The 20029-nt window shown below is 36.8% G+C and overlaps 1 protein-coding gene across 14 annotated transcripts in view; it reads right to left on the bottom strand.

Annotated features, from left to right (window-relative positions):
* The window catches only part of COG6 (component of oligomeric golgi complex 6), a 161643-nt gene that overhangs the window by 129718 nt on the left and 11896 nt on the right, over nt 1-20029 (bottom strand). For all 14 annotated transcript variants that reach the window (XR_002336515.1, XR_002336503.1, XR_002336505.1 and 11 more), the window contains 7 exons: nt 17571-17682; nt 15289-15371; nt 14556-14626; nt 12462-12555; nt 6384-6512; nt 6214-6305; nt 4674-4738 (listed from right to left, as the gene is read on the bottom strand). Coding sequence is in view for 2 of the 14 variants with exons in the window: in XM_021065267.1 (XP_020920926.1) it covers nt 4674-4738; nt 6214-6305; nt 6384-6512; nt 12462-12555; nt 14556-14626; nt 15289-15371; nt 17571-17682 (646 nt within the window). In the remaining 12 variants the exon portion in view is untranslated. The remainder of the gene's footprint in view (nt 1-4673; nt 4739-6213; nt 6306-6383; nt 6513-12461; nt 12556-14555; nt 14627-15288; nt 15372-17570; nt 17683-20029) is intronic.

Genomic DNA, 20029 nt, shown 5'->3' with positions numbered 1-20029 from the left:
TTCAACTACTACACAAGTTTCTTTTTACATTAATTAGAGAACAGGAAAGCAGACAAATCTTAAATTGGCACCAACATATTTGTCTAATTATTATACTACCTGGGCAATATCTAGTTCAAGATTAACTTCATCTGCTCAAGATTAACTATTAGGAATCTTTTCTAATTAAATTCTATCCCTCACAACTCCTTCCCTTACTTTATATTCCTTAATAAATAAATATAAGCTAACCCAAATTGAATACGCTTACTTACATATTATATCTATGCTTAAGCTGCTGCTAACATTGGTCTTATTTCCTAAACATAGACATTGGATTTTCCGGCTCTTTTACATACTCTGCAGCATCTGGTAGAACAGCACTTATACAAAAGATGTTTAATAAACACTTTTGAAAGCCTTTAGATTTTGACTAATGGCATAATACTAATGAAAGTGATGTGCTAAAATGACATTTTATAAATACATGTATGTGAGTATACAAAAACCACCTATACAGAAATTCATCTCTAGCTAATGAGTATGTTTATGAAACTGATACATCTTTTGGCATAGGGTAACAGACTAGCTAACCACCACAATATTATAAATCATGAATGGCATGTGAATTTAAAAACTGTAATTTTCATGTTACAACTTCTTTCTAGGTCCAAGGCCTCAACAGTGACTTAAATGTGTATTACATCAATAAAAGTGGTATTTATGAATTTTAATATAATTATTCGGGCAAAATACAAAACGATTTAAGACAGCTCTTCCCTAGCAGATCTGTAACACTGTCTCAGCTATCTGGCAATCTGCCTTCTAGAATTTTCTGGCATCAAGACAAATACTCTTCATTCCAACTTCTTAAAGAAAGTGAGAAGAGGGAAGAAAAAAAGAAAGGAAGAAAAAGAGGGAAAAAGGAACAAAGAAAAGAAAAACTTTCACCTTTTTTCTAACAAAGATTTTGAGGGAAAGTGGCATCCTTTCAGCTACAATGAAAACAACAGAGAAAGGCTGAAAAATCAGGAGATTTATATATGATACACCAAGACTAGTGCAGTAATTTACCGCACTATCTCATGAGGTTTATATAAGGGACCAAAGCATTTTCAGCAAAAACCAACAGCTCCAGGAAAAACACAGGAGATAAGAGAAACAAAAACATGCAAGTAAAATAGGTGAAGGACCAAAGAAGCTGTAGCAGCGACTAGCTGGGAATCAAAACAGTGATGGACGTGGAGGAAAAAAGGATTATAGAGCTTAAAAGTTGGGAGGGGAATAACACCTGAACAGAAAGTGGTTGGAACAATTCCTGGTTCATATGTTTATTACGAACATGGATGATAAAGGCAGATACTAAAAGCAGCAAATGGGAGTTCCTGTCATGGCACAGTGGTTAATGAATCCGACTAGGAACCATGAGGTTGCCAGTTCGATCCCTGGCCTTGCTCAGTGGGTTAAGGATCCGGCGTTGCTGTGGCTCTGATGTAGGCTGGTGGCTACAGCTCCAATTAGACCCCTAGCCTGGGAATCTCCATATGCCACAGGAGCGACCTTAGAAAAGGCAAAAAGACCAAAAAAAAAAAAAAAAAAAAAGGCAGCAAATGGGCTGCAGGCTATGTGACAACCACCTCAGGCTGAAAGAAGACAGAGCAGAGGCTCTGCACTCAATGCCAGACAGAGAGCCAGAGCGAATGTGAGAGGGAGAGCAGGAGAGGAAGAGAAACTGTATTTATGGAGAAAGGGGGAAGGGACATCTTAAAAGGAATGATGATAAACCCCCTTGAACTTAGTATGACAGACAGCTGCTCGGGGCAGATATTTGCTCTCCAGTGAAAACAGCAGCATCAGGGGACTAAGGCCATCTCACACCATACAGAATCCCTCTGTCCTCCTGCCATTTACTTTCGGACACACACCTATCTTCACAGAACCTGTCATAGTCTAAGATGGTCAGGAGCATAGAGGAAAGTTTTGTTAAAAGAGATAAAATTCAAATGTCAGTGATCTAGAACACTCACATAAAAGACAGATCGTTTTAACTATGAACCTGAAAAACAAAGATTTAATACATTAATTCTGACGTTTCTAGTTACAACTTTCAGTGACGATGTCTGTAAAACAACAGGCTTAATGCTGATGACCCATAGTAACCTGTCCAAAATACGTTTAATTTTTACTTTAGAGCACATATTTTTAAAACTCGAAATAACTTTAGAGATCATACCTTAGTGCTTACAAATATATAGACTATCTCTGAAGTTTCACTTTTTAACACAAAGAAAAGATTCAATATAGGGTAGAACAGAACATACATTTTTGCAAGGATATCTCCCATCACCACTACAAGTTTTTCTTTACCCTTCTAAAAATAAAAATCTCCTGGCCCTAAAAAGAATTCATTAATACAAAGCCAAAAAGGTTGAGTGAAAGAAATTTAGCCAGATCATTCATTGACTTTATGAAAAGTTACCACGACACTTACCAGTCAGGAGGGGAAAAGATTTATATTAAGGGAATGTAAAAGGAGACAGATCACTAAGAAAAATATCCCAAATTACAGCTGCAAAAGAAAATGTTAAACTAAGCTTCTTCTCAGCTAATAACTGTATCACTAAGACTATCAGATACCCAAATGAGGTCACAGAGAAAGAACGTTCTTAAAATAGTGTAACACTGTCTGTGAGAACATAAAGGAAGGGAAGAATTATTGGATCATAAACACGTCACTCTCAAGCTAATGTGATGTGTGACTGCTGTGAACACCTGTTAAATATTCTCTGGAGTATGCAATAAATATCGCTGTCAAATAGAAAGGAAGGTCTAAGATTTCTGTCACTTAAGAAACTAAAGGGATTTTTCATCATTTTACAATCAAAAGATCTGTGCCCACTCACTAGCCTTCCTCTTCATCTTCTGTCTTACATTAATAGTTCACAGGGAGGTGCGACCACGTGCTACAAGTGTTCTGAACACCTGTCTGGGCAGACGCATTTAAGGAAGAGGAAATGAGAATCTCCAAGTACATTTTAAAACGAATGCTGACTTGGTATGTAATTTCTTTGTATAAACAATGGATATTATTTTAAACATCTTTAACATAGTTACATTTCCTTCTCAAACCAGAAAAGGAAATTCTAAGGTTCATTCCAGCTCTCAAATTCTATAATTCTATTTTACACAATTACTTAAAAAAATAGCAAAGAAGGAGCAAGTAACATAAGAAACATAATATCCTAAGTCAGGTGGGATAAGGAGGCAGAGGCAGATAAACTACAGTTTATCCACCAAAGTGACTAGCAGTTTCATTTAACTATATGTAGTTTAAAAAGGTATGAAAAGTGTTGAAAAAGAAACTTATTTTTATTCTCTCTTTTCTATTCTTATCTTCCCAATAACTACTAGTACATAAAACAAGCAATTTTATATGGGTATAGAATTCTAAAAGTCCAACTTGGCAAGTAAATTTTTCATTTGGGAGAATCAGGAAAAATCAGCTCAAAATACTTAGCTATGAATTTACTGAATATGCAACTGGGCCTAAGATAATCAAGTTATAGTAGTAATTTAATTGGCAAATATAATCAACTGTCACAAGGTGTGTTACTGGGATCTCCTTGCCTGGGACAAAAATAACAAAAGAGTATCTTAGAAACAAATAAAAAACATGTAGGTTTAGAATTGAGCTCCTGGTAAGAATAAATCATAAAACTTCTGGATTTAAATTTCTATACAGTAAACTGAAGTCAGTCAACAAGGAAAAGTAAACCAATAATTGCAAAGTATTCTGGAAATATTCATAAAAATAACGTTTGTCGGTAGGCCCAGTAGGTGCCAGGAACTGTGTACTTCATCTGCATGGTTTTCACACTGAATCCTCACAACACTTGATGGTAGGTATTTTTACATACAAGTTCACCATGAGCAAATTAAGATGCAGAATGCAATTAGAATGAGTGAACACAATTAAGTGGCAAAGTAGAAATTCTAACTCAGGTTGGATCTCAGATTCTGTTCCTGCACTATAACTAGTATTGAAAATAACATTTGCTCATTTTGTTCCTTGGATTTATAATTATTATAGCTATAATAAAGAAATTTACAATGTGCAAAGTAACAAAGTAAGTGAAACATGTTCTTAATAAATCTGTTTTAAGAGTTCAGTCGACATTTTAATTTAACAGACATTTTCTCAGGTTACTAACATGAATTACTATGGGAAACAATATGTTAAAAAAACAAGCTAATATATTCCAACTAAGAGTATTTCAAATATTCTTTTTTTTTTTTTGCTTTTTAGGGCCACACCTGTGCCATGTGGAGGTTCCCAGGCTCGGGGTCAAATTGGAACTGCAGCTGCCAACCACCCACAGCCACAGCAGTGCCAGATTCAAGCCACATCTTTGACCTACACCACAGCCCACAGTAATGCCAGGTCCTTGACCCACTGAGCAAGGCCACATCCTCATGGCTACTAGGCAGGTTTGTTACTTCTGAGCCACCAGAGGAATTCCCAAATATTCTTAATGAGAAAACTGGCAATGATTATTTTAAAATGTTTTATTATCCTACATTATTGTGTTAATGTGCCAAAATTAGAGTTTGAATTCAAGCTGCTGAGTTTCTTTAACTCAGAATAAGGTAAAATTGAATCAGATGCCACATAACATATAAAAACAATACTTTACCTTTAGAGGCCTGCACACACCCTCAGTGATATGGCCAACAACTTCTTGAATATTTTCTTCAACACCTACAATTAATTACAACATAATGGAAATTTTTTTCCATGTTACAGTTTGCTTCACACAAGTTCAAAAAATTAATACTGACAGATATTAATGGCATTATCAACAAACATTTAAAATAACCTTAACAATATTTTATTAAATTTGATATCTTTTAGGACCTTAACAATATTTTATTAAATTTGATATGTGAGTCAAAAGCCCTCATTTGACTGTTAATAAAATGAACTTCATTTCTTTGTGAAAAAGAATAAATGTATGAGTCACAGGAAAAAAGATTGTGGAATATATTAACTAAAGGAGGTGCTGTGACGACGTATTAGCATTCATTCTACCAATGCCTTGTTCTAGGCAGCAGTGCTAAGCATACAAAGTGAGAGTATAAAGATGGAAAGCAACCTAATGGAAAAACTGACATTTACTAACTAACTACGGACTATTTATCAAGGTCTGTACTGGGTCCCTGACAGGTACTACTTGTAACTACCCTCATTCTTACAGATGGAGAAGCAGAGATTTAGAATAACTTATTTCATCTAACTCCAATTCATCTCATTGTTGCCTCTCATGCACTTTACTAACACCTTTCAAGAAATACATTCTTTTTTTGCTTTTGGAGGCCCACACCTGTGCCATATGGAAGTTCCCAGGCTAGGGGTCAAACTGGAGCTACAGCTGCTGGCCACAGCCACAGCCACAGCCACAGCCACAGCAGATCCGAGCCATGTCTGCAACCTACACCACAGCTCACGGCAATGCCAGATCCTTAACCCACTGAGCGAGGCCAGAGATCGAACCCACAACCTCACGGTTCCTAGTCAGATTAGTTTCTGCTGCGCCACGACAGGAACTCCCTCCAGTCCCTTCTACAACCAGTATCTTAAGGTGGTCACAACTAGAAGATTTGAAATTCTATGAACAGACATTAGCAACTAAAAAATAATCATTTTTATGCTTTGAAATCTAGCCCATTTAGGATACAGGTAATTATTCAAAATACTTTAAAACAGTTACGTGAGAATGAGCAACCAGGCTGGGTAGTAGAAATGAAAAGGAGTAGCAGCTTAATGACCGTAGGCAGGTCACGCAGCCTGTGCACGCATAGACAGAATGAACACCACACCACCTTGGCCTTTCAAGGATGGCGGTATACAAGATCTGAGACAGCATAGGCCAGGCACTCCAGAGAGGTCTTAGCAGTAAAGCAGAGGGGTCTAGGCTCACCAGGCAAGGTCCCGAGGGTCCAGTACAAAAGTGTGATCAGTTGTGTGACAAAATGAGAGTGAGAGAGATGAAAGACTGTCAGCAGAAAAAAGAAGAGGAAAACTAGAGAGAGAGAGAGATTAATTATGATGCTTACTGCATCACCTCATGTGAAGAGTTTATCTCCATAAAGAAAACAGCAATAAGAGGAAAAACAAGGAAGTCGTGTGTGATTTGCTGTATTCAGACATGAGCAGTAATCTTCTGGAGAACCCACCTTGTGCAGTTACATGCTTTAAGAGAGCTTCAAGGTGTTCCTTCTCAGAAGCAGTAGCTTGATGGAGCCAAGCCAACATATCTCCTACATATCTAATGAAAAAACTCAATGTTACTAAAGAATTCCTTCCGAAAAATGCCCAATATTCCAATGCTGTCTAACAACTATACCTCAAAGGGTCATGGGAGTGCATTTCAATGGGTCTAGGTGTACCTCCTGGGCCTCCTCTTGTAAGAGCATCAATAAATCCACGAACAACTGTACTTCTTCTGGCTGTTCCAAACTCATCTAAGGTATACCTAGAGGAAATAAGTTATTTAAAAAAAAAAAAAAAAAGTTGTTTTATTTTTTTCCGAATGGTTATATCAAACTATTCATGTAATTCCTGAGATAAGCAAGACATCCAAGGCTTTTTTTATACAACTCTCTCAAGCAATATTGTTTTAAGCAACATAAAATATTTATGAAATGACTATCGAAATGACATTTTGATCTAAAGGTTGCGTCTTTTTACTCCTAAGAAAGGATGCTAGGATTTGGAATCAGTAACAGAGGCAGTGGCAATAAAGGATAAAACAGCAGATTTGGTAAAAGTAAAGATCAAAGGAAGGTGGCGACCCTGAGCTCTTCAGGTCTCGGAGCCGCCGGTGTCCAAGACAAGATGCTCCACTGCACACGCGGGCCTGCTGGCCAGTTCTCAGAGGCTGGTTACTGTTGGAGCGCTGCAATCCAAAATATGAGACTCTTTCTTTTATGTTAAAAAATTCTCATATACAATCATCAAAATCTGTCCAAAATAAACTATTCATATTTAAAAGCTTATTGTGACTCCAATATTAAATGTATATTCCTTAAATTTACTGACCAACTATGCGTACAGAGAAAATACTTTCTTTTTTTTGCATACACTTACAAGTCATTTACTAGAGTTGGAGGAAAAGACTTTTGAAGGAGAGCAATATGCAGAGTGGGAACACTGTGAACTAAAAGATTCAACAATTTGGGTCAAATTACAGGATGGCTTAGCATTGCTAAGAGTGCCCATACTCTTAGCCTTTATTTCCCATTATCACCACCCATTGGCCAACTGATGGTTCTGTTTTAGAAGTAGAAAGGAAAACAAAATATCTTTTCATAGTCCAATGTCAATATACTTGAGACCCATTACCTTTTATATCCCTAAACAGTATTCTATTAGACTGCCTATTAAGAATTATTTCATTACCCTACATATAAATAAAAGTTATCAAAATTTCCTAAGGGTTTCCAAAAGAATGTCTTAGGCTATACTGCTTTCTTGAATATTCTACTGATTTAATTAAAAAAAAAAAACAAAAAAAAAAACTACCTTTTTTCAAATATATGAAAACTGGAAGAGGGAATATTTTAAAAATGTAGTGACTGTTGATGGGAGGTTCCTGAAAAAACTAAATGTCGAACTATCATAGAACTATCATAGATCTGGCAATACCACTCCTGGGCATATATCTGGAGAAAACCTTAATTTGAAAAGATACAGGCACCTCATTATTCACTGCAGCACTATTTGTAATACCAAGACTTGGAAGCAGCCTAAATGTTCATCAACAGAGGACTGGATAAAGAAGATGTAATACATACATACAATGGAATACTACTTAGCCATAAAAAAGCATGAAATAATGCCATTTGTAGCAACACGGACGGACCTAGAACTATCATACTAAGTAAGTCAGAGCAAGACAAATATGTGAGATCACTAATATGTGAAATTTAATTAAAAAAAATGACACAAAGAACTTACAAAACAGAAACAGACTCAAGGATTTAGAAACCAAATTTATGGCTGCCAAAGGGAAACAAAAGGGGACAGATAAATTAGGAGGTTGGGATGAACATACACACACTACTCTATATAGATATGTAACAAGGACCTACTATACAGCACAGGGAAATATCAATATCCTGTAATAAACTACATGGGAAAAGAATCTGAAAAGGAATGGATATATGCATATGTATAATTGATTCACTTTACAATACACCTGAAATACAGCACTGTAAGTCAACTATATCCCAATAAAACTAAAAAAAAACTCTCGGAATTCCCGTCGTGGCGCAGTGGTTAACGAATCCGACTAGGAACCATGAGGTTGCGGGTTCGGTCCCTGCCCTTGCTGTGAGCTGTGGTGTAGGTTGCAGATGCGGCTCGGATCCTGCGTTGCTGTGGCTCTGGCGTAGGCCGGCGGCTGCAGCTCCGATTTGACCCCTAGCCTGGGAACCTCCATATGCCGAGGGAGCGGCCCAAGAAATGGCAAGAAAACAAACAAAAAAAAAACAACCCCCAAAAAAGGGTAGTGAAATGGTTAATAGCTAAAATTTTTAGGACTCTGAACCTTTTTAAAGGACTGTTCACTTGTAACCAGACCATGATTGTTTGTGGTTTTTTGGTTTTAGTTAAAAGGAAATGGTTTTGAAATTCCTTGCAGTCATACCAGCAACACATTAAATGAAAATGTATGAAAATACAGCAAAATGATGAAAATGCAGCATCAAACTATATTTTGATAAAGTGCACAACTGTCTTGCATTCACTTTCTATTTTTTAAAACAAAGTATATCTAAAATGCTTATTTCTATTTTTTCCCCTCATGCTCCTAAAATTAAAAATGTCCAGGGTGAAGAATGCATTCCTTTAAATAATGATCAATTCTAAGAAATGACTTATGATCAGATGACTCATCATAGCAGAAAATTCACAAACTTAACTTTTCAAATATATAAAACTAATCTTTACCCTCAGGACTCAAATGGCCACACAATAAACAGAAACAATGTAACTTCTGTCTCTAGGACTACTCACTGTGACCACAATTTATATTAGAAACCAGTGACGGAGTTCCCGTCGTGGCTCAGTGGTTAACGAATCCGACTAGGAACCATGAGGTTGCAGGTTCGATCCCTGGCCTTGCTCAGTGGATTAAGGATCCGGCGTTACCGTGAGCTGTGGTGTAGGTCGCAGACGCGGCTTGGGTCCTGAGTTGCTATGGTTCTGGCGTAGGCTGGCGGCTACAGCTCCAATTAGACCCCTAGTCTGGGAACCGCCATATGCTGCAGGAGTGGCCTTAGAAACAGCAAAAAAAAAAAAAAAAAAAGAAACCAGTGAATTCGCTGGCATTTTAAATTAGGGGGAAGGGCAATTTAAAAAGCCTGACAAACACTAGAATCTAATCTGTGTACTATAAAATATAAATAAATATTAATGCTAATTCTCCTGCAATAAATACAGTTTGAAGAACAGCATGAGCTAAAATGAACCTTCAATGATAACTGAAGACTTGAAACATCTTTTCCTAAAAACAAAAAAATTTCTTTGACCAAAAACATTCTTTTCCAACAAAGGTCAGAAGTTGAAAATGCAGCTATACAAAGGTCGGTGTTAAAATTATGTAAATATTCTAAAATGCTTCTAGTTAAAATAAAAAATTTAACCTTTTCTCTGTATCTAGCCATAGTAGAAAAAGAAAAAATTCTGGTCAAAATGCAAATTAAGAAATGAAAAATTTTTGTCAAAAAAATTAAAAGATAAAAATTAGTGTAAAAGCCTAAGAAATGCAACAAATAAAGAATGAAGAAAAATCAGCATTGTACATATATTACTACATTCTTTAATAATTTACAGGCTGTAGATCTACCAAGACAACATCAATTTGCTCATTTCTACTTGTAATAAATTTATTTTTGAAGAAACTTCTGTACTTTATTTATTAAAAGTTAATAATGCCTTAGCATTCCAGTTATTTAATACCTAAGAAAAACAGAGTACGGCAACTTTTCCCAAACACTTCAGTGAAACTTTTACACATCATTTAAATCAAGGTCCAATAGCGCCATCTGGTGATGAAAAGTTTTCACTGAATTTAAAGAAAGCGCTACTTTGAAAATAGGTGATTACTTAAGATGAAAAGCCAATCTTCTTTTTTTTGGCATTCCCCTCAGAGTAATCACCTGGCACTAAAACCCTCCTCGTTTCCTATTCAACCTCTAACTCTTCGTACAACCTCCCATACTGCACTACTGCCCCCAGCTCCTGACATGTGCCCTGTGGAGAGAAATTTTTAGTTCTGTTCTTTCTCTGTTATTTCAAGCATTTTGCCCCACTGTCATGTAGACCCTAAATACATCTCTCTTCAGCTGAAAGCTTTCCAGTTTATCTCCTTTCAAAATAGAAATAATAGTTACTATTTTGTGATGAGCAAAGCATTATGCTAAACACCTTATGTGAACATTCTAATTTAATCTTCACAACAACAGCAAGATAGGCTCTATTTTTACACTCATTTTACAACTTAAGAAAACTGAAGCTTATAAAGATGCATGGGCTCATCAAAAAAATCTAACTCAGAGGTCACATTTTAAACCATACGCAACACTGCTCCAACTGTTGATCAAGAATCAAAATTTAGGAAAAAACCATTTATGTGGTAGAAGTCAGCTGACCTTTTTGGATGCCCAAAACATACATGGGCATTTTTTTAAAAAGATTAATTTTGTGAACAAATATGAATCTGTGGACAATATAACACATTATTCAGCAAACACCAAACCAAACACCAAATCTTCTCAGTACTAAAAGATTCTCATACTCAAACAGCAATACACTAGAGTGAAAAAGCTGGGAAAGACACTCCAGAGTTGGTGAGATCTGCTGAACTGGTGGTCAGCAGTGACATGAGTTAATCACAGGTGCCTGCACCACTGCACCACATGCTGGGCTACTCTGATCTGACTCCTGCTACTAATGCAGGAGCCAGTGCGAGCTTCCGCCACTTCCTAAAGGGCTGTGTTCCTTGGCAATCCACACCTTGCACCTTCTGTTCCCTCAACCTGAGATGTCTCTCCTCCTTTTTCACCCACGAAAATGCTTATTAACCTCTGGATCTAACTTTACACCTACTTTGCAGGGGAAACTTTCCCTAATGTTTACACCCTTACCCACCACAGACTACTTGAGCCACAGAGCACTGGGGACAGGACGTTTAAAAAGCAATTAATACATGCCCTGGAGTATATCTGTTTATGTCTGGTTCTATAAAATAAAGCAATTTGAAGGCAATGTTTTATTGATGTTAAGTCTGCCACACTCAGAACTGTGTTTAAGACACACTGAGTATCCAGTAAAGCAGCACTAGGATGTTATCATTTTATGCAGCTGTGCCAACATCTGTGTTCTGGAACCTCACTACAGGACAAGTAAGGTTCCAGTCAGAAAACAGTAAAAAGGAAATCCTCCCAAAATATATAAGCATATGAAAGGCATGACTTGGAGCAGGACGGAATGCCTCTGCAGGAGACCCTGGCTTTCTGTTTCCAGAATTTTAACTTCCCACTTGGTCTTCCTATTTTCATACTATCCCAGGCATTAAAAATTTTTTAAAAAAAAGAATTTATTTCTATTTTGTATTAAAAAGGAATTTTTTTTTTTTTTTTTTTTTTTGTCTTTTGAGAGCCACACCTGCGGCATATGGAAGTTCCCAGACTACGGGTCTAATTGGAGCTGTAGCCGCCAGCCTACACCACAGCCACAGCAACGCGGAACCCGAGCCGCCTCTGCAACCTACACCACAGCTCATGGCAATGCCGTATCCTTAACCCACTGAGCAAGGCCAGGCATCGAACCCACAACCTCATGGTTCCTAGCTGGATTCATTGACCACTGAGCCACGACGCGAACTCCTGAAAAAGGAATGTAAATACAGAATAACAAAAGTACAGGTTAGTAGTGCATAAGGTTCTTATCCAAAGCGTCATCACCTATCTCTTGGCTGGTGACACTTAGAGGATCGAAAACCTGAATGCTTTCTTTTCCTGAATCCTACAAACGGAATTCTGATTTTAGATTTTCTTTTCTCATCTCTGAGTAATTATATTTCCCAGTCTATCTGACCTCCTTCTCTCAGGGGCAGAGTTTATTTACATACAATTTCAGGGTAGTTTCACAAGTTGACAGGTTGGGGGAAAGCCCTTGACCTGTACACAAATAAGAGGTCATCTAGATACAGGGACACGCTGTCTTCATCTCTGTGTTGCATTCCACAGCACACAATATGCAAACAGGCTGATGCTGCAATGGTACCCAGGTAATGATAAAAACAGCACTGTAAATTATATTATTCAAACTACTGTATGCAAATTTGATAATTCTGAAAATCAAGGTAAATTATCACAGGAAAAGTTTTTATTTTTTGAATTAGGAAAGAGCCACCTACTTATATAAGACAGGTCTGTCCTGTAGAGCTTCCATTGCCTGAGTCAGTACTGGAGATATGTCACATGATTCCTGTGTCAATGATCTGCATTCATCTAAAAAAAAGTTAACATTATAACTTGTTAAATTAAAATCAGGTCTTTATTACGCCTATTATACAGTCAAAGTCTAACCACTGTATGAAAAAAACGCTTAGAAAAACCTAGAGAACATGCCCATCAAAAACTAGATAATTCTGTCAAACTATAAAATTAATCTTAAGTGTTTACATAACTTCAAATGATCACCTTTGTTATCTGACGTACCACATACTTTATTATGATAAAAAACAGGGTTCTGAAGAAACCAATCAATGAGCAAATATGCACTAGATAACTGCTATCTATATACGTGGTGACGTCCAGGAGGGAAGAGAGGACTAAAAGTACATTGTCAGCCCCTCACCTTGGGAGCAATCTTTAAGCAGTTGCTAAAAAAGTCTATACAGGTCACTAACATATCATAGTAAGATTACAATTTCAAAACAGTTTAGATCTTAAACTTTTAAAAATCTCTATGCCAGCATGTCCTTTACTATAACTGTATCCATAAAATTTTTATTAAATGTCTACTCTGTTCAAATAACTTAGAACATGCTTAGAAATTCCCAAGGTGCTCACACTAGTATAATGTCTAGCATGGTTAAAAAAAAAAAAAAAACATATGGAATCGGAGATATCTCATGATGACTCCAGAGTCCTTAGGAGTCGGAACGCCACAGTTTGGAAGTACCAAGTCAGATGTCACGGGAGCACAGAGAAATCTGAGGGAATGTCTTTGCCTCTAAGAAAACAGAAATCTAACTGGAGAGCCAAGACGTATATACATCAAAAGTTAAGCAATGACAGAGTACTAAATTACTGTCTACCAAATAAATATTTGTGTTTAGAAATGGGAAAAGTCAGTATGACTTAACATAGCTACGGAGAGTTCCAGAAAGATGTAGAAGCAAAGCTTGATTTTGAAGGTTGAGGTAGGATTTGGATATACAGAGGGGAAGCCAGACAATACTCCAAAGAGGAGTAAACAATACAAACAAAAGAGGTAGAAAAAGAAACAGGTTTTGAAGGTCCATCTATTCTCTATGTCTTAACGTCAAGACACCTACTTTGCTTTTAACAGGCAATTCTGTGAACAGACTACTGAAACATTTTTAAACGAAATTAAAAGAAATAAACCAGTTGTGGTGGGCAAAATAATGGTTCTCCCAGGATCCCTAATCCCTGAGACCTATGAATACATTATCTTCCTTGGCAAAAAGGACACTGCAGACGGCATTAAGGTGACAGGCCTTCAAACAGAGACATTTTCCCAGATTACCCCGGTGGGTGCAAGGTCATCACATAGGTCTTAAAAGTAGAAAAGGAGAGCAGAAGAATTAGAGATACGAGATGGAAGAAGAGGCAGGAGAGATTCAACGTGACAAAGTGACTCCATTCACCCACTGCTGGCTTTGAAGATGGAGCTGAAGGGGTCACAAGCTAAAGAATGCAGGCAGCCTCTAGAGGCTGGAAAAAACCCTCAGTGGCAGCCAGCAAGGTAACGCAGAGCTCAGTCCTCAGACTCTAAGAACTGAATTATGCCATCAAACTGAAATGAGCAGGGAAAAGATTATTCCTTAGAGCCTCTAGAAATGAATGCAGTTTTGCCCACATTTTAATTTTAGCGTGGTGATTTCTGACGTACAGAACTATAAACCAATATACTTGTGTTAAGATGTTAAGATTGTGTTAAATTTGTAATAGCAGCAATAGAAAATTAATTCACCATTGAAAATAGTTATATACATAACAAGAGATGTCTAGTGAACTTTAAGATAATATGGGGAAGAAATACTGCTTGATTTTTTTATTCCCATCCTTAATCATATAGTGTTTGAATGGTAACAGATGCTTAGAAGACAAATACCAAGACGGTATATTCGAATATAAAGGCTTTCTTTTTAAAAACGATTTTTGATTACTAAGATCAAAATGTTATCAAATAAAGACTAAGTAAAATAACAAAATTAAACACTAATTATTATGAATCTAGACTACTAAAAGAGAACGCTTACTTTGAGCCCATCGGTAAAGTCTTTCATAAGATGTTTCTTGAAGCAAGGCCATCTGTTCCATAATTTCTAAACTAAAAAAGTCAAAGACATTATAATTTATTAAAAAGTTTTAGTTAGCCAATAGCTACATCCAAGAACCTAATTATTTTGTTTAATTACAGAATAATTTGGTTAGTTTATTAATTTTTATCATTCTGTGGAAAAATTTAATTTTTTTAAACAGTTTGGTAGTTTATTTTTCCTTCTTTTTCCTTCTTACAGCTGCACCTGTGGCATACGGAAGTTCCCAGGCTAAGGGTTGAATCACAGCTGCAGCTGCCAGCGGACACCACAGCCACAGCAATACCAGATCTGAGCCACATCTGCAATATATGAAGAAGCTTGTGGCAATCAATGCCAGATCCTTAATCCACTGAGCAAGGTCAAGAATCAAACCTGCATCCCCACAGACACTATATCAGGTTCTTAACCTGCTGAGCCACAATAGCAACTCCTCAGTAATATTTTATAATTAGATAAACACTGTCCAGTTTTAATACCACCACTTAGATACCCGAGTGCTACTTTACTCTAAACATGTTAGGGTACAACTCCCCCCTTACCCAAACATAAAGATTAAACTTCTATTTCACAAAAGAGCATCACGTCACATACTTTAAAAAGAACCTAGAAACTTTTTAAAATTCTGGAAATATAAAAGATAACACAACCATGATCTGAAAAGATTACTCACCCTGCTGTTTGCTGGTTTGTACGCAAGAGAACTTTTACATCGTTATGAATCTGTTTTACTCTTCCCAAGGCCTTGAAAAAATCCTTTAAAATTAAGAATGTAACTTTAAAATTTCTGTTTTCAGGTAAATTACATTATTCTAACTTGAAATATCACTACAGAGGAAAAAGAAATTATTCCATTTACTCTAATGAAGCCTTCTTATACTGACTGCAACATTCTCTAAATTTTTATAAAAAGTGCAATAAAAATTTATTCACATTTTAAAACATATATTAATTCAAAATCTACTATGTGCCAAATAGAGTGCTAAATTGAAGAGACAAAATTTATAAAGACAAAATCTCTGTCCTAAAGAGGAGTACAATCTTGGGAAAGAGAAATGTGAACTTTAAGATCATCACATAAAGAAAACATGCTACCACACACCCCCGACTTGATTCAGCACTGCTTTATTATCACTGAAGATGACAGTTTATATAGCTATCATAAACTGTCCTTGCCCCCTCATCCAAGAGCCCAATGCAAAGCTGGATGCATAAAACATGCCATTAAATATACTGGAGTTGATTGCTGCTGAGCTCCCAGCTTTTTTTCTTTTAGAAAAAAGATACTGGAGCATTAATTTCCAGATAACCAGTGTTCCAATCATGAAAACAGTAGATGACTTATTTTTCTCTGATGAATAAACTTAAAAAAAAACCCTCTGTTTACTATTTCTGCCAGGAAAAAAGGTGAGATATCAAATATTTCAAAGATGAAAAGGTTCTCAAACTACAAGGGCAATAAATACTGGTAAGTAATGCGCCTGCCAATTCTCTCACCTACTTAACACCCTATTACAGGGGACTGGTTCCATTCCTAACAGTGACAACCATCAAGAGCCTCTCAGTATGCCCCCTCCCTCAGTTCCACTTCAGGAACTCTTCCCGCCCTCAAAACCCAGAGTGATGACTGCGGGCACAGCAATTCCCAGGTAGGACACAGAAAGATTCTTCTCAGGAAAAACAGTATTTTCAAGAGAAAGGAATAACACTTTTCCCTGTTGTTTGCTTTTTTTTTTTTTTTTTTTTTTTTTTTTGGTCTTTTAGCCTTTTCTAGGGCTGCACCCACAGCATATGGAGGTTCCCAGGCTAGGGGTCTAATCGGAACTGTAGCCATTGGCCTACGCCAGAGACCCAGCAACGAGGGATCCGAGCCGCATCTGCGACCTACACCACAGCTCACGGCAATGCCGGATCCTTAACCCACTGAGCAAGGCCCGGGATCAAACCCACAACCTCATGGTTCTTAGTCGGATTCATTAACCACTGAGCCACGACGGGAACTCCCGGTTTTTTTTTGTTTGTTTGTTTGTTTTTTTTTTTGGCTTTTGTCTTTTTAGGGCTGTACCTGTGCGTATGGAGATTCCCGGGCTAGGGGTCTAATCAGAGCGATAGCTGCCGGCCTACACCACAGCCACAGCAACGCAGGATCCGAGTCATGTCTGTGACCTACACCACAGCTCATGGCAACATGGGATCCTTAACCACTGAGCGCGGCCAGGGATCGAACTCGCAACCTCATGGTTCTTAGTTGGATTCGTTTCCACTGTGCCATGACAGGAACTCCATTCCTGCTGTTTGCTTTTTGAGAGGCTTTATATATAGTTCTGTGTATGTTTGGAAAGAATGGCATGGGTTCAGAAATTAAAACAGATGGAAAAATAATAGATGTCTAATTCCAGGAAAGAAAAAAAGGTGTATAAAAAAGAATGTGCAATCTCTGTAATGTCACCATAATGAAATAGAAGATGCATCTAACTGCACTGGGAGGTAGGAAGGAAAGAGAACATGTATGTGTGTGGGAGGAGGGGGCTGGGGGGAAAGAGAGATCCTCAGAGCTCATGACAGGAAATCAACAGAAAATAGTTAACATAGATCGTCAAAGCATATTCCTTTTAACTATAGATCTAGAATACAGAATTTACAAAAGCAGCAATTAACTAGATTAAAAATGGTTGCCAAAGGAATTAGAGATGGGAAGGAATGGAAGAGGTGATGCAGGATTTCTTTATAAGCTCCCCTTGTATTCTTCGACTTCTAAAAACAAACAAAAAAATATATGTATTGCTTTGAGAAAAGAAATTAAGGTAATTTAATACATGCGCCTTAACTGCCAAATTTAAAAACATTTTTAAATCAGAAACATTTTGGTTAGTAAAACAAAGCTTTAAAAAAGTAATTTCTCTAGAATATCTGTAACTGCCACATTGTAAATGACTTTAACAGAAAACAAAACACCTCAGTGATAGGTCCTTCTCTTGTCCCTCGGAGAAGACTCATCTCATCGGATGTCAGCTGGAACTTGGATAAGAAGGCATCTGCAACTTGGGCTCGGATTTCTAATCTCTGACTGCAGTATTTCAAAAAAGAAAACAAAAGAATCAAGCACACTATTCATCTGCATAGCTTTAGAACAAGTTTCATCTCACATAACCTTTAAAACAAAGGTGTGAAAGAGTCTCAGTATCTTCAAAAGCCTCATCAGGCATGTAGGTGATAAAACTGGCTGATGCTGTTCAACCTTAGCACAGGCAACAGTAAAATGATGAATTATTATGCAAAAGGAGAAAAAAAGTTCACAAATGGTCCGGGCATTACAAATCCTTAGTCACTTATATGTACCATGTAATAACAAAGTTAGCTTACAGGAGAGAAACATGCCCATTAGATTTGCCTTTGAAGCTTGTGCGTGAAGACAACAACAACCCCAAATCAGGTCTGTTATTTTCTAATTTTAGATTAGAAGTCAAGAACTCATTTAGTTATTCCGCATTAATTTAAAAAAAAAAATCACCCCTCCACTTTGCCTTCCCCACTTTTTTTTTTTTTTTTTTTTGGCATGCTAGTGTAACTTTTTTTTTTTTTTTTTAAAAAGGTCTTTTAAATTATACTATTTGAATGCAACCTCTCTAGATCAGCTGATAAATCTGGTCTGGAATTCAACCTGCAGGGATCTGAAGGACCGAGCAAGGTCCCATCTAAAGGCAAGTTAGGGATACAAAGTACGTGAGCAGAAATTCAGTATCTCTGGCTTCTAGATCTTTGTTTTGAAGATGTATCAATAAAATGGTAAGTGTTTCACTAGCAGTGTTCACAGAGCAGTAATATTCTACATTCTAACAATATTTATAGAATAGAGTATCTTCACTCATTTGAAACTGAATACTGTTCACTACCACTGTCTGAATGGATAGTACAAAGCACACCATCTCTGTTTTGTTTCTACTCTTGGGTCATGAGGTTTTAAGCTGACAAAGTCAAATGCTCCTGCTCAATGACGAGAACATCAGAAAGGAAGAGGCCTCCAGGGGGCAGTAACATTCTGCTTTTCTCAAATGATCATGTAAATCACCTAATTAAATATACACAGATTTAAACAGCCTATTTTTTTTTTTTTTTTTTTTTTTGCCTTTTTGTCTTTTGTTGTTGTTGTTGTTGTTGCTATTTCTTGGGCCACTCCCGCGGCATATGGAGGTTCCCAGGCTAGGGGTTGAATCGGAGCTGTAGCCACCGGCCTACGCCAGAGCCACAGCAACGCGGGATCCAAGCCGTGTCTGCAACCTACACCACAGCTCATGGCAACGCCAGATCGTTAACCCACTGAGCAAGGGCAGGGACCGAACCTGCAACCTGATGGTTCCTAGTCGGATTTGTTAACCACTGCGCCACGACAGGAACTCCGACAGCCTATTTTTTAATCGTCTTATTAAGTAGTGATACCTTTTTTTTAAAAGTTACCTTCACAGGTTTTGTTTTATACTTTTAGATAAAACTCCAGTCATTACTGCACAGGATTTAAAGTAATTAAAACACTTTATAAAACTCCTATACAAATTAACCATTTCAATTAAAACCTTCTGGGAGTTTCTTTTGGATCTTTATAGTAATTTATAAGGCACAAAGGAAAATTAATCTTAGTTTACTGTCTCATTTTGTTTTAACTAAATCTACCAGAGCTGGCCCAGGAACAACATGGGCAACTGTAAATTTACTGTATTTTACTATATTTTAAAAATCATTTTATGATGGAGCATGATAATGTGAGAAAACACAATGTATACATGTATGTGTAACTAGTTCACTATGCTGTCCAGTAGGAAAAAAATTGTATTGGGGAAATAACAATTTAAAAAAATCGTATTACCCTATAGCTTTACCATATATATTCTTCCTAGGAAAAATTTCACAACCATTCTGACAGAAAGTTGAGGAGTTTTTGTACAATCAAGTAAAATTAACAGGGATCTTCAATGTATAAAGGCCCTGTACTGGGGTCTGAGATGATAAAAGATGCATGTAATGCAGGCCCCTGCCCTAGCTTACACCGAAAGTAAAATACGGTATCTTTTGGAGAGTTTTTAATATCTAAATTAAAAGTAAATGAAATAAATGTTAGCGTAAAACATACGAATGGTTATTATAAATTACAGCTTCTAAAATATTTGGTATATATTCATGTAATCACTGAATTAATATATATATGCTATATACTAGTATATAGCATATATATATTAGTACATAGTATATACTATAATATATACTAATTAATATAAATTAAATAGTACATAACTAAATATGGCAAATACATACTGGGGAAGAATAAGCAGCAAAAAAAAAAAATGAAGTTGAGCTATACGTAAAGCACAACATTTTCTATAAGGCACCTTATAAGTACAAAAAACAAGTCATAGAGAATT

The sequence above is a fragment of the Sus scrofa genome, chromosome 11, assembly GCF_000003025.6.
Source record: "Sus scrofa isolate TJ Tabasco breed Duroc chromosome 11, Sscrofa11.1, whole genome shotgun sequence".
NCBI classification, from domain to species: Eukaryota; Metazoa; Chordata; class Mammalia; order Artiodactyla; family Suidae; genus Sus; species Sus scrofa.
This window is presented reverse-complemented; position numbering and strand designations above follow the sequence as displayed.